The 12442-nt window shown below is 53.3% G+C and overlaps 1 protein-coding gene across 2 annotated transcripts; it reads left to right on the forward strand.

Moving 5' to 3' along the window:
• Nucleotides 1-2956: 2956 nt before the first annotated feature.
• Nucleotides 2957-11281, forward strand: CCNL2 (cyclin L2). Of its 2 annotated transcripts, none has more exons than XM_046661159.1 (11): nucleotides 2957-3285; nucleotides 3546-3620; nucleotides 3851-3960; nucleotides 4566-4686; nucleotides 5651-5715; nucleotides 8201-8300; nucleotides 8481-8585; nucleotides 8671-8812; nucleotides 9664-9775; nucleotides 9858-9950; nucleotides 10135-11281. In XM_046661159.1, exons 1-11 carry the CDS (start codon nucleotides 2989-2991, stop codon nucleotides 10487-10489), a joined length of 1575 nt encoding a protein of 524 aa, XP_046517115.1. In that variant the 5' UTR covers nucleotides 2957-2988; the 3' UTR covers nucleotides 10490-11281. The 2 variants fall into 2 exon arrangements, with proteins under 2 accessions (XP_046517115.1, XP_046517116.1); XM_046661160.1 differs by having other exon boundaries at nucleotides 9667-9775.
• Nucleotides 11282-12442: the final 1161 nt, after the last annotated feature.

Below are 12442 nucleotides of genomic sequence, written 5' to 3' on the forward strand. Positions count from 1 at the left end.
TCCAACTGTGCTCTCTGGCATCAAGCAAACACACCTGGGTACAGTCCCCCTGGGGTGCTTGTTTTCAGCCATTTGTCAGCAACCTTGTGGTCTTGTGGTAGTGGGAGAGGCTGCTGGAGTGAGGGGTCAACTGAGCAAGCACTTCCTCTTGGAACCTTAGATCCTTTCCTGCGAGTTGGGGGGTTTCCACCAGGCCTCTGAACTCTGACCCTGGCTCCCCTCAGGGCTCTGTGGGTAGCCTGTCCAACACCCAGGCCCCCTCCCCTCGTCTCCTCCTCTTGTTTCTAGCAGAGACTTTGTGGCTTAGCTCTTCAGCCACTCTGAGCACCAGCCTGTTTCCCTGTCTCCCCCACTCTTAGCCCAGCAGGGGCAGAAGGCAGGGCAGCCATGGGATCATCTGGGGAGGTCTTAACATGAAGGTTGGGGCCCCTTGCCACATACCCTACTCCAGTCAGTCCAGAGTCAAGCCCAGGAAGAAGGTCTCAGAAAGCTCACTGCACTGACAGGGCTACCAACCCTGTGCCTCCCTTTCACCCCCATCCACCCGCTGCTTGGGCAGAAATGGAAGTCGTGTCCACCCTCCCACTCAAGGCCAGGTCTTGCTCTTTGTCTTCTCAGGGAGCTGGCTCCACCTTCAGCCTCTTCCATCTGTATTTCCAGCCTCCTCCAATTCTCGAGTCTGCTCTCCTTCGTCTCACGGCCACCTCACACCTCGTGTCACTGGGTCCCTACCAGGCTGCAAGAGCTCTCACCAAAGCCATCTCCTGAAACCAAAATCCAACAGATCCTGTTGGCCCTTGACCCCAAGGACCATGCACTCCCTTCCCTCCTCACTGGCACTGCACCGTCTCCGTCCCTGCCTCCTGACCAGCTCACCCTTCTGCACACTCACTCCAGGAAAGCTCTTCAGACGCACAGCAGCAGTTGCTGCCTGCTTGCTGATGACTCCTGCATTTACCTGCCAGTGCACAGCTGCCCTGCTCTCCATGCTCTGGTGCTGGGTCCTGTGGCAACACCGCCCTCCATCCTTCCAGTCATTCCAGGTTCCTTTCTTCTGACTCAATATCTACCTCCAACTGCATATGGAGCCAATCAAATCCTGGCCATCTCACAAATCTGTCACTTTGCTCCATCCTCACTGTAAGCTGGCTCTTCCAGCTCTAGTTACTGCGCTGGCCTCCCATGAGGCTCCTTCCCCTGGCCCTTGTCACTGTGTCCAGTGATGGCCACTGGACCATAAGCATTTGGAGGTACGTGGCCGAATCTTACTGTCCTTTTTGCTGCACTCAGTGCAGTGCCTGACTGTGCGCACAAAGTGCGCAATGCATGTCACTCGTCAGTAAATAGCTACTGAATAGACAAGGCGGAGAATGCAGAGTCCTCTGGTGTGTGAGACCAAGTTCTCTGTGTGATGCATTGCTGTGGAAGAGCTGCCTCCTCTTCATTCTTACGAAAGGAAGATGGGGGTGTGGCAAACAACTGTGGCTGCTCCCAGCACCCACTTCCCCTCTGACACAGGACCCCAGTTTCCTTCCTGCAGGCCTGGGTGCCATGGCCCTGACTGGCTAGAGCCATCAGCTTTTCCCTCTCCTCTGGTCAGGGGATGGACAAGCAGCCCAGGCAGAGCCAGTGAGAGACAAGCTGTTTCTGGGGTTTCTAGGGAAGAGGAATTCCTCCTTTCCTGGACAGGGTGCTGCTGTAGCCAGCAGAGAGCTGCAGCTGGGGGCAGGGGAGATGGGGCACTGTTACCATGCCCAGGAGGCCAAGAAGAGAAAAGGGGAGGTTGGGTCTTAGTTGACACTGCTTGAGCTGCAGCATCAAATCTCACAGGGAGTGAAAGACAGTAGAGCCCTCTGAGTTTCGGCAATTTGAGTCGGGGACGATCTCCTGTGCCACCTGCCCCTCTCTCAGGCTCTCACACCACCCTCACGGCGTTCTCACACTGGTCCTGGTAAAAGTCTGGGGTAACTGTGCAGCAGCGGACAATGCCGCACTGCCCCTCGTACAGATGTTCAACTCTGCTATCAGGTGACACAAAGGCCACCGGAGGAGCAGACGGAGGAGCAGTGGTCAGGAGGGCGCACAAATGCGTACCCCCCGCAATAGCTGTCTATGGGATGAGGCCAAGCCCCTTGCCCGGCCCGGGCATCCCGGCTGGCTGCTCTCCCCTCGGTCCCCGGAGGAACGCATGTCTGTCCCCGTGCTGCCAGGGGCTTCGTAGACACAGCGAATTCAGCGTTTGAGGCAACCCCTCACTGGCCTGTGGACTCAGTTCCAAAGGCAAGAGCTTCGTGCACCGGGTGCTACAATCGGCACCCCAAAGCTGGCCTCGGTAAGGACTGGAGAATGAGCACCGCGCCGGCTCCACGGGCTAGGGCGAACACTATCTCGTCCTGCCGCGCTGGGGACAGCCCACCAGCGCGTGAGCCAATCCTCTCACCTTCCATCCACCTGCGCGGGCCGCGAGACCTGCGCCCCGCAAGCCTGGGCCACCGCGCGCAGGACGCCCTCCCCGCGCAAGGAGAGCCGCCACCCGCGCCCTCGGGGGAAGGTCGTCCCGCCCAGCCCCTCGCCCACCGCCCACCGCCCACCGCCCGCGGGCCCACCAAGAAGCCTTGGGGCTGCAGTGGAAACCTCGCGAGTTCCCGGGACTTCGTGCTGAAGGTGCGGCCGCGCCGGGAAGCCAGGTCCCTACCAGGCGCCCAGAGCCTGCATCCGCAGCACCGCTTCCGGGTCAGGGCCGAGACTGCGGCCTTGACGGGGTGCCGCAGGGCCTCCCGGGTAACGAGCCCGCCCCCGCTCGCGCCGGGTTCCGGCGTCGGCCGCGCCGCTGACGGACAGGACGTCTAGCCAATCGCGGCAAGGTGGAGCCGGGACGCCCGCCGGCCGAACCAATGGCGCGCGGCGGGGCGGGGCGGGCGCGGCCGTAGCGCGTCGCCAGGAGCCGCCCTGCCGGGAAGGAGCCCGAAGGGGAGTCGGCGGCACAAAATGGCGGCGGTGGCAGCGACGACGGCCGCGGCTGGGGCTCCAGTGCCGGCAGCCCCCGCGGCAGCAGCCGGTACCCCAGGCTCGGGGAGCGCAGCCTCTGGGTCCCAGGGCGTGCTGATCGGGGACCGGCTGTACTCCGGGGTGCTCATCACCCTGGAGAACTGCCTGCTGCCCGACGACAAGCTCCGCTTCACGCCGTCCATGTCGAGCGGCCTGGACACCGACACGGAGACCGACCTCCGCGTGGTGGGCTGCGAGCTCATCCAGGCGGCCGGCATCCTGCTCCGCTTGCCGCAGGTGGGGCGCGGCCGCGAGCCTCGGCCCGGGACCCGCCGGGGGCGCCGACTCCCGACCCCGACCCGGCCTCGTCCCCGCCCGGGCCCGCGCTCCCTGCCCCCCGTCCCGGAGGTGGGAGGGCGGGGAGGCGGCGGGCAGCGGGAGGCTTTGTGCGCGCGGTAACGTGTCGGGGTCCGCTTCTGGGTCGGGGCCCGGAAACCCGGCGCCTTGGCGAAGCCTTGCGTGTGCGTCTAACAGGGACGGAAACTTCTCTCTTCCAGGTGGCCATGGCTACCGGGCAGGTGTTGTTCCAGCGGTTCTTCTACACCAAGTCCTTCGTGAAGCACTCCATGGAGGTGAGGGCGTCCTCCTCGTTTCTCCCCGCGGGGCTTGGTGGTTTGCGGGCCGCTCCGAGGAGGGAGTGCCTGCCCTCGTCGGCGCGGTTCTTGACGGGCTGGGTAGCCCCCCAACGGTAGAGTGGCCTTCTTCGCACCCACCTCTCTTTGCTCTTAGTGGCCCTTCTTAAACCGTCGGAGACCCTCAGACGTGGAATAAACGTCGTTGTGTTGCAATCTTTACATTTCAGCATGTGTCAATGGCCTGTGTTCATCTGGCCTCCAAAATAGAAGAAGCTCCAAGACGGATACGGGACGTCATCAACGTCTTTCATCGCCTTCGACATTTGAGAGAGAAAAAGTGGGTTTTTGTCAGACGTCTTCTAAATGTTTGTGCTCGTTTCTCTGGTTATTAATTTACACTAACGTTTCTGAAACGAAGTTCAGGGTGTGAGGTTTTAACTTGGTTCCCCGAAGAGGGCCTGTGGGTCTCTGACAGACACTGCGAGATGAGTGAAGGGGCCCCAGTGAGGAGGACAGGCACTGGTTTCCTGATCCGCCCTTGTCAGCCTCCGGACGCTCTGGAGCTGGACTCTCAACTGGGGCACGGTCGTCATCTGGGGCCGGATGATTCTTTGTCGTGGGGACTGTGCTGTGCGTTGTAGGATGTGTAGCAGCGTCCTGGCCTCTCTACACTAGGTGCCCATAGCGCCTCCCTCAGTCGTGACAGCCAGGGGGCTGTGTATCTGTAAGGAAGAGGCGGGAGGGTTACCAAGAAGGGATGGGTAGGTTAGCCTTGGGGTTTGAGGAGGACTTTGTGGTTTTGTTAGAGGAAGCGAAGTGAATTGCTGGCTAGATCTGTGTCGTCGTGTTCATGGTGGATGTTCACCGTCAGGAGATAATCATGGGATTTGAAAGACTTTATTGTATTTGCCCGTGTGCAGACCGTGTGGTTTGTTTTTGTAGGAAACCTGTACCTCTGCTATTGGATCAAGATTACGTTAATTTAAAGAACCAGATTATAAAGGCAGAAAGACGAGTTCTGAAAGAGCTGGGTTTCTGCGTCCATGTGAAGCACCCTCACAAGGTGGGTATGTGGCCCAGCTGCCACTTGAGCGCCCCAGGTCACTTCCACTCTCACGGAGATGAAAACTGAAGAGGAGTAAATGTGTCCCTGACTTGGTTTTCCAGTTTATATCTATAACATGAAAATAAATCTATCCGTTAGCTTTCTCGTATTATCTGTTAATAGGGGATTTTTTAAGAGTTTTGGAAACGGTGTCTTGAAGTTTGAGCTTTCAGAAATAGTGATGAACTATTCCGTTCATCCGGAAAACTATTCTGTTTTTGTAAAAACGGAATGTACCAGTTTACATTTTCTTTTCTCAACAGCTAATTTTCTAAAGTTGCTTTAGCACTAGCCTTTTTTCCTTTCATGGGGCAAGTGGGAGAACTCTTAACCCTTTTGTTTGTAAATGAGCTAAAGCAGCTTTGCAGCATGTATTAGTTGAGGAGCGTGGCTGCCATACGATGTCACAGCACTTTCTGTGTTACCTTTAAACACAAAACTTGTTTTTAAAAAAGAGTGCTATTTGCATCTTTGCTTTCACCTCCTTGTTAGTCGGTTTTCTCATTTCTTGTTTGTTTGACTTTCTGGCATTAATTCAAATTCTCAGTAAATTGCTCACCATAAATTTAAGAGCTGAAAATATTTTCACACCGTGTTTGATGTAAGTTGCTGACTGGGGTACAGAGATGTTCAGGGCAGGCCATTTTCACTGGTGGAAAATGTAGCGACTTCAAGAATGAAAATTGGCCATGTAGCCGCCGAGGACAGTGAGGCCCTGTGCGCTGTGGCGTGCTGCCTGGCCGCAAAGCAGCAGCAGGCGCATCAGCAGAACTCCCTGCAGCAGAGCAGTATGCTGGGCGTGTGACCGGGGCCACCCCTGGGATCTAGCATGAGGCTCTTATTTGCTGCATGGACGCCCTCAAGATCTGAATGCTGGGTTCTCACGGTTCTCGGTAATAACTGCCTGACCCATATCTTCCAGATAATCGTTATGTACCTTCAGGTGTTAGAGTGTGAGCGTAACCAACACCTGGTCCAGACCTCATGGTAAGTTGATCTTCTTTGTTTATGAGGCCAGCAAGGGCAGTGCAGGAGTATGTTGTTTGAGGCACTTGGGCAGTGGGTAGTCAGTCCCATGACCTGGTTGTGGGCTGGAGTTGTCTGAGTGCCCAGTGTTCCTGCCGTGTAAATTCGAACCAGCCTACCAAAATATCAGGCACTGGTGTAACGGTAAGGTGGCCCGTACCCTCCCCAGACCCTTGAGGAGAGCAGTCACTGGGCTGCCCTTTGGGGGCTGTTGACATGGGCACATCGGGATCTTTCCCGTAGGTGCCAATGTGGACTTAGTGATCTTACATCTCCTGTGAAATTGCTTCTAACTGTTAAAGAGAATCCTGTGGGAGAAAGAGGGGGTATAAAGTTTTTCTACAATTGTGGGGACTGAACAATGTATGTGTTAGAAACAAAGCCTGAAGTAACAGTTTAGTGCTGGGTGCTTTGTGAATTTTTTCCATGGAGTTAAGTCTGTAAGGGTCATTTTTGCTGCCTGAATTGTCTGGTGCTATGCTGTGTCTAATAGAGAACCCATTTTGACTTTTCTTTTCTGTACTCTTTCAATCAAAGGGTAGCCTCTGAGGGTAAGTGACTAAGACTTCTCCTCTACTGTCCAAGCGCTTTGGTGCAGGGACAGCGGCCGTCCTCAGCCAATCCAGTGCAGGCTCTCCACCGAAGGCTGGCTCTAGATGGTGGTATGCGCACGATAGTATAGTGCTGGCCGACTGCTGCTGTGGTTCTCTGACGATTGTGCTTCTTGTTAATCCTCTGTCGTGCTTTGGTAATTGTATTGATTAGAGTTGATAACTGTCTTGACTTGAATTTTGTTTCTTTGAAACTGCTGTACTTGTGCAATAAAGATGCAGTACCTTTCTGTTTAAAAAAAATTCTATGGAAAGCTGTAAGAATTGGCTGATGGAAATTCAGACTTCAGTGTGGGATTATGTCATTATTTCTGGAAGTCCTAAAGTTGCTCTGAAAAGCAGCTAAATGTTGACACATTCTTCCAAAAGGTGTGCATCTTTAAATTTTTCCATGGACACTTTTTATATTGTAATTTATTTTGAATATACTAGTAAGCTTAAATATATGTTTTGAAGACATCATTTGTTTTGTTTTTAGGCCTCAAAAGTTAATGGATTAATGTTACCATTATTTGAGTAGTAAAAATTTTTTATTAGAACCAAAAAAGTTAATAATGGTTATGTTTATAAAACGTTTGAACTCCTCACTTGCACTGCTCCGTGGCATGTGGCCCTGGCGCCATTACACATGCTTTTCCTTGATTACTTCCTGATGCCTGGAGCACGAGCTTCCAGAGCCGGGTGCCCCAGTCAGCCCGTGTACAATCTCTTAATGAGAAATCTCGGAGCGAGTTGGTCCGTCACCTTCTCCAGGGTGTTTAGGGCAAAGATACCAGGGTGGGAAGTGGGGAGTAACCGTCAAATCACAGCATGACTTGACTCTCCTCTGGATGCAGCCTGACTCTGAGGCTTGCCATAATTGGGGTATGTTAGGAGCACTAACTACATGACTTATTCAACTGTTTTCTCACGGGATTAATCTTTTATTTCTGCAACATTGATAAAGTTAATATGAGGTCTGATTTTGGTCTATTAAATCTTAGAGAAATAGATCTAAAAAAAATGTTGAAAATAATAGCCAATTTTAAAACCCTTTTAACTTTTTAAAAAATGCAAATGTTTTGTATTTTTATATCTTCTAAAGTATGATAAAGCTTTTTAAATGTACTGATTGTGATGAAACGTGTACTATTTTGTTGCTTTTGTCTGATTTTATGAATGTTCATTTTAAGACTCCTTGTTGAAATGGGACAATTTGGAAACGATTCTTTGATAAGCCTGAGAAGAGGACTTCCCTTTGGGCATTGAGCCTTCCTCTGCATGATGTTCCCATGCACCCAAGGGCGTTTTCCCCCTTTCCAAGTGGCCTCCTTCGTGGATGAAGAAGGGCCCAGGCTGTGAGCGCCTCTTCAAGGAAGATGCACGCAAGAGGACGACTTGTCTCAGAAAAGCTCTCACAGGCTCTGTGCTCAGCCAGTGCATTTGAGTTTGCATGTTTCTCTGCACTACGGATTTTCAGCATTTAGATTCTTTTAATCAAATACATTTTAACACTACAGTAGAGATTTTCTTCCTGAGGCGTTGTGCTTTGCATGAGAGCAGGCCAAAAGTTGAGAGGGAAAAGTAAAGTTAAAGTCGGTTCTCTTTCATAGCAACATGCATTGTATGACATTCAGCCAGCTTTTAAAATTTTTTTTCAATACTTTCCCTGTCTTCCTGTCCTGTATTCAGAAGCAGCAGCTAGAATGTTTCTCCATGAACTCTTGAGCTTCAAGGACTGTCTAGCCCTAAGTTTTCGCAGTAGACTACTTAAAGGAGTAGTGACGATCTAGATGGCGTGACGGGGCTCCTGGATTGCCCAGGGCCTTGTAATTCTTGCTGCTTTTGGTTTTCAGGAATTACATGAATGACAGCCTTCGCACAGATGTTTTCGTGAGGTTCCAGCCTGAGAGCATCGCCTGTGCCTGCATTTATCTCGCTGCCCGGACGCTGGAGGTCAGTGCTTCGCCAACACAGGGGAGTCTGGTCTCTGTATCCAGCCTCCAGTAGATTTCAGATTATGCTCATCCATGCCAATAAAATGCATACTTGCTGCCCAGTAGGCTTGGTTTTCATTGCCCTAAGAGTCTCATTATCCGTGAAGAAAAGTCTAACAGTGATGGTGTTTGTTTACAGATCCCTTTGCCCAACCGTCCCCATTGGTTCCTTTTATTTGGAGCAACTGAAGAAGAAATTCAAGAAATCTGCTTAAAAATCCTGCAGCTTTATACTCGGAAAAAGGTTCTTCTATGTCTTTCACGTAATATCTGCATTTGTGTTTGACTGAATCATCTGGTTCTGAATGGATGGACTTTGGCTTTTGTAGGTTGATCTGACACACTTGGAAAGTGAAGTAGAAAAGAGAAAGCACGCCATTGAAGAGGCAAAGGCACAGGCTAAGGGCCTGCTGCCTGGTGGCACTCAGGTTCTGGACAGCACCTCAGGGTTCTCACCTGCCCCCAAGCTGGGTGAGTGTCGGCGTGCACGAGTCTGCTCCCTGTAGGGTGACCCTCCTTTCCTCCAGATTTCTCTTGGAATTGCATCTGCAGCTGCTCTGAGCACTTCGCAAGCAGCAGTCCTCAGTGAACACTTGGTGATCTTCGAGATGAGACAGGGCTCCTAAAGGAGTTCCTTTTCATCATTGTTGTATTTTTATTAGCAAGGGACATGGATAGGCTTTCTGAAATGCTTTTGTTTACCCAGCCTACCCAATTAGCTTGTCTTTTGATGAAAATTTTGTAAATTTGGGGCAGTAGATTGTGGTCAGATCCTAGAGTTAAGCATGATGCCTATCTCCAGGCCCTGAGGGAAGGCAAGCGAGATAGGTGGCCTTCTCTGTCTCTGGGGTCCCTGCCTAGGTTGTGAGGCTCAGGCTGGGAGCAGGGAGTTAGGATTGGCATGTTCTTTACCAGTCCCAGAGAAGGGACGTTATCTTGCTTTACTAACTTGTTTCTTAACAGAAATTGTTTCTTTTGTGTGTGTGAGGAAGATTGTCCCTGAGTTAACATCTGTTGTCAATCTTTCTCTTTTTGCTCGAGGAAGATTGTTGCTGAGCTAACTAACATCTGTGCCAGTCTTCCTCTTCCTGCTTGAGAAAGATTGTCGCTGAGTTAACATCTGTGCCAATCCTCCTCTACTTTATGTGGGACCCTGCCAAAGCCTGGCTTAATGAGCGGTGCTAGGTCTGTGCCTAGGATCTGAACCCGTGCACCCTGGGCCACTGAAGTGGAGTACATGAACTTAACTGCTGCACCACTGGGCCGGCCCCTCACAACAGTTTTCTGATGGCTGGGTTTTAACTTCTTGTACTTGATTCTAGCAGAATCCCCCAAAGACAGTAAAGGAAACAAGCCTTCCCCGCTCTCTGTGAAGAACGCCAAGAGGAAAACGGAGGGTGTGAAGAAAGCCAAGGCTGACAGCCCAGTGAATGGGTGAGTACCCAGGTGGCCCAGTGGGCCGTTGGGGTTGGCTGGAGAGACTGCGGGTCTGTAACTGCCCTCACCCTGTTCTCAGCTTGCCAAAGGGGCGAGGGAGTCGAAGTCGGAGCCGAAGTCGTGAGCAGAGCTATTCAAGGTCCCCATCGCGATCTGCTTCTCCTAAGAGGAGGTGTGTGCTGCTCCGGGCTCACTGGGGTGGGGGGTTGGGGCTGGGGGGCTTGCATCTGGCAGGGTGGGTGTTTTCACATGGTGGCTAGAGGTGATGAGGCTGCCCCACAGGGGACAGTCACTCCTGACCCTGAGGTGGTTGGGGTGGGTGGTCACCCACTTGGTGGTACTGTCCTTCCTCACAGGAAAAGTGACAGCGGCTCAACATCTGGCGGGTCCAAGTCGCAGAGCCGCTCGCGGAGCCGGAGTGACTCCCCACCGAGACAGGTGCACCGAGGCGCTCCCTACAAGGGCTCCAAGGTGAGGAGCTACCGAAAGTCCAAGGACTGCAAGTACCCCCCACAGAAGCCACACAAGTCTCGCAGCCGGAGCTCCTCCCGCTCTCGAAGCCGCTCACGGGAGAGGGCGGATAGTTCTGGAAAATATAAGAAAAAAAGTCATTACTATAGAGATCAGCGACGAGAACGTTCGCGGTCTTATGAGCGAACAAGCCATCGCTACGAGCGAGACCACCCTGGGCACAGCAGGCACCGGAGGTGAGGCTTGGGGGCCCCAGAGGGCTGCCCTTCAGCCTTTGGCATGCACACCTCGGCATCACTGGCTCTGTGGCGAGACTTTTTTGGGAAATGGTTTGTGGACTCTGGACCTTGTGAGGAATTTGGAGATGGAATCGAGAGGCCAGCGAGGTGCCCTTTAGGCCGGCCTGGGCACAGCGCACACTCATCCAGTGCAGGGCCCACCTCAGCAGCAGCCCTGTGGCAGTTGGATGCAGAAGCCGACGTGCACGTCCAGGTGGTGTGGCTTGGTGCTAAGGATAGGCTGTCTCTCCTCTCCCGGACTGATACTCAATTACGTCAAACCAAGAAAGTGACTTTTAAAACCTTTGCCTATATTAGGTTGTACTTATGTACATATTTTGCAGTGTTTCACAATGAGAAAATGGCCTTAATAGTCCCTTATTCTCTATTCATATTGTAAATAAATGTATTTCATACAAGTTAAAGCTATATATGAAAACTCAGAACTTGAATTCTGTCAGCTTAGAACTTGTGTAGAGAATTCCGATTTTTAAAATGTGAAGGTATTTAGATCTGTGTTGAAAGTCGTATATTTTTATCCGTGCGATGCTGAGTGCAGGCCACCAGCTCCTAAATAGAGAAGTTTCCTATATCTGCATTTTATGTGGTTAAATAAACAAATCTCTCTACTCAGGACATTTGGAACATTAAGGAATTTGCAGTTTATCATTCTGCTCGCTTGTTACCGCGCAGCCCGCGGTGCCCCTTCTAGTGCTGCCATCTCTGGTCTCATTAAAGTGTCATTTTGTATGGAGCTCCTGTGCACTGGCTCTTCTGTCGAAGGCTTGTGATGGGCCTGAGCTGTCTGTGTGTTCTGACAAAGGCTGCTTTCTTGGTGGCAGAGAAGGGAGGGTTTGAAAAGGAAAAAATGGTCCTGAAGTCCCCTTGTGCCCAAGGCACGTTAGCTTGTAGCCCCTGGCATGAGTGTGTTGGGCAGAACAAGGCACCTGGGGCTGTGCCCGCGCGGAGTGCTGAACAGGTACGCGGGGCGGGCCTTGGGCTGTTTCTTGGTCCTGCGTGGGCTCTGAGGACGGAGGGCTGTCGCGGCCTGTCACAGTCCCAGTGTCCGCTCTCCCCAGACCAGCACCTGTGTGTGGGTGTGAGGCAACTGGACGTGACCTTCCTGGTTTCGGTGGACCTGGAAGTAGACCAAGGAAACGTGGAGACGTGGGTCCCCAGCAGCCGCTCGGCAGGTACCGAACAGCGTCATCTCGTGACCTCGGCTGTGGGGCTGGGCCCGGAGCCGGCGGTGTCTGCCCTCCCACCGGCCTGTCCTCCACTGCCGCTTAGCCAGGCTGCGGCCTGGGATGACCAGGCCTGGCCACTGCCTGCCGGCACTGGAGGGAGACCCTCCTGCAGGGCTGGCCCCTGAGGAGAGCCCCCGCGTCCTTCTCCTACCAGGCGCGCTGAGGTCTGTGCTGGTCCCGTCCGTCCAGCCGGCCTCAGCGGACAGGGGCCTTTCCGGCTGGAGAGGAGACGTGCTCCCAGATCCCGCCCTGGGAGCGACCCTGCAGCTCGGCCGGGCCAGCCCTCCACGGAGGCTGCTTTGGGTTCTCGGAAGAGCTAGTTTCTGATTTTTGTTCCCACAAGCACAGGATGGGCGCTTGTTTGCTTTAAAACGGGAAAAGTCCACCCACGCAAAAAGCGTCGTGTTCTCTGCGTTAGATGCAGAGTGGCGGGAGGCGACGGCCACAGGGACGGGGCGGCGGGTGCTACCCCGCAGCCTCCAGACGGCGCCCGGCTCTCATTCCCGGCCCGGGAGCGGTGGTGGAGGGAGGCCGGGCCCCGCCCCTTCCGTCGCTCAGAGAAGGCCACTTCCGTCGCTGAAATAATGTCACTTCCGTAGCCCGGAAACGCCACTTCCGCCCAGGGCCAGGCCGCGCAGGGCCGGGCCGCGCAGGCGCAGAGGGCAGCT

The sequence above is a fragment of the Equus quagga genome, chromosome 5 (genome assembly GCF_021613505.1).
Source record: "Equus quagga isolate Etosha38 chromosome 5, UCLA_HA_Equagga_1.0, whole genome shotgun sequence".
NCBI classification, from domain to species: domain Eukaryota; kingdom Metazoa; phylum Chordata; class Mammalia; order Perissodactyla; family Equidae; genus Equus; species Equus quagga.

What these genes read in the sequence shown, in the direction of transcription:
- CCNL2 (XM_046661159.1), top strand. Translation starts at nt 2,989, where the DNA reads ATGGCGGCGGTGGCAGCGACGACGGCCGCGGCTGGGGCTCCAGTGCCG. An exon ending in TCCTGCTCCGCTTGCCGCAG is followed by an intron (nt 3,286 to 3,545) that starts GTGGGGCGCGGC and finishes TCTCTCTTCCAG; the next exon opens with GTGGCCATGGCTACCGGGCA. An exon ending in GCTGACAGCCCAGTGAATGG is followed by an intron (nt 9,776 to 9,857) that starts GTGAGTACCCAG and finishes CCCTGTTCTCAG; the next exon opens with CTTGCCAAAGGGGCGAGGGA.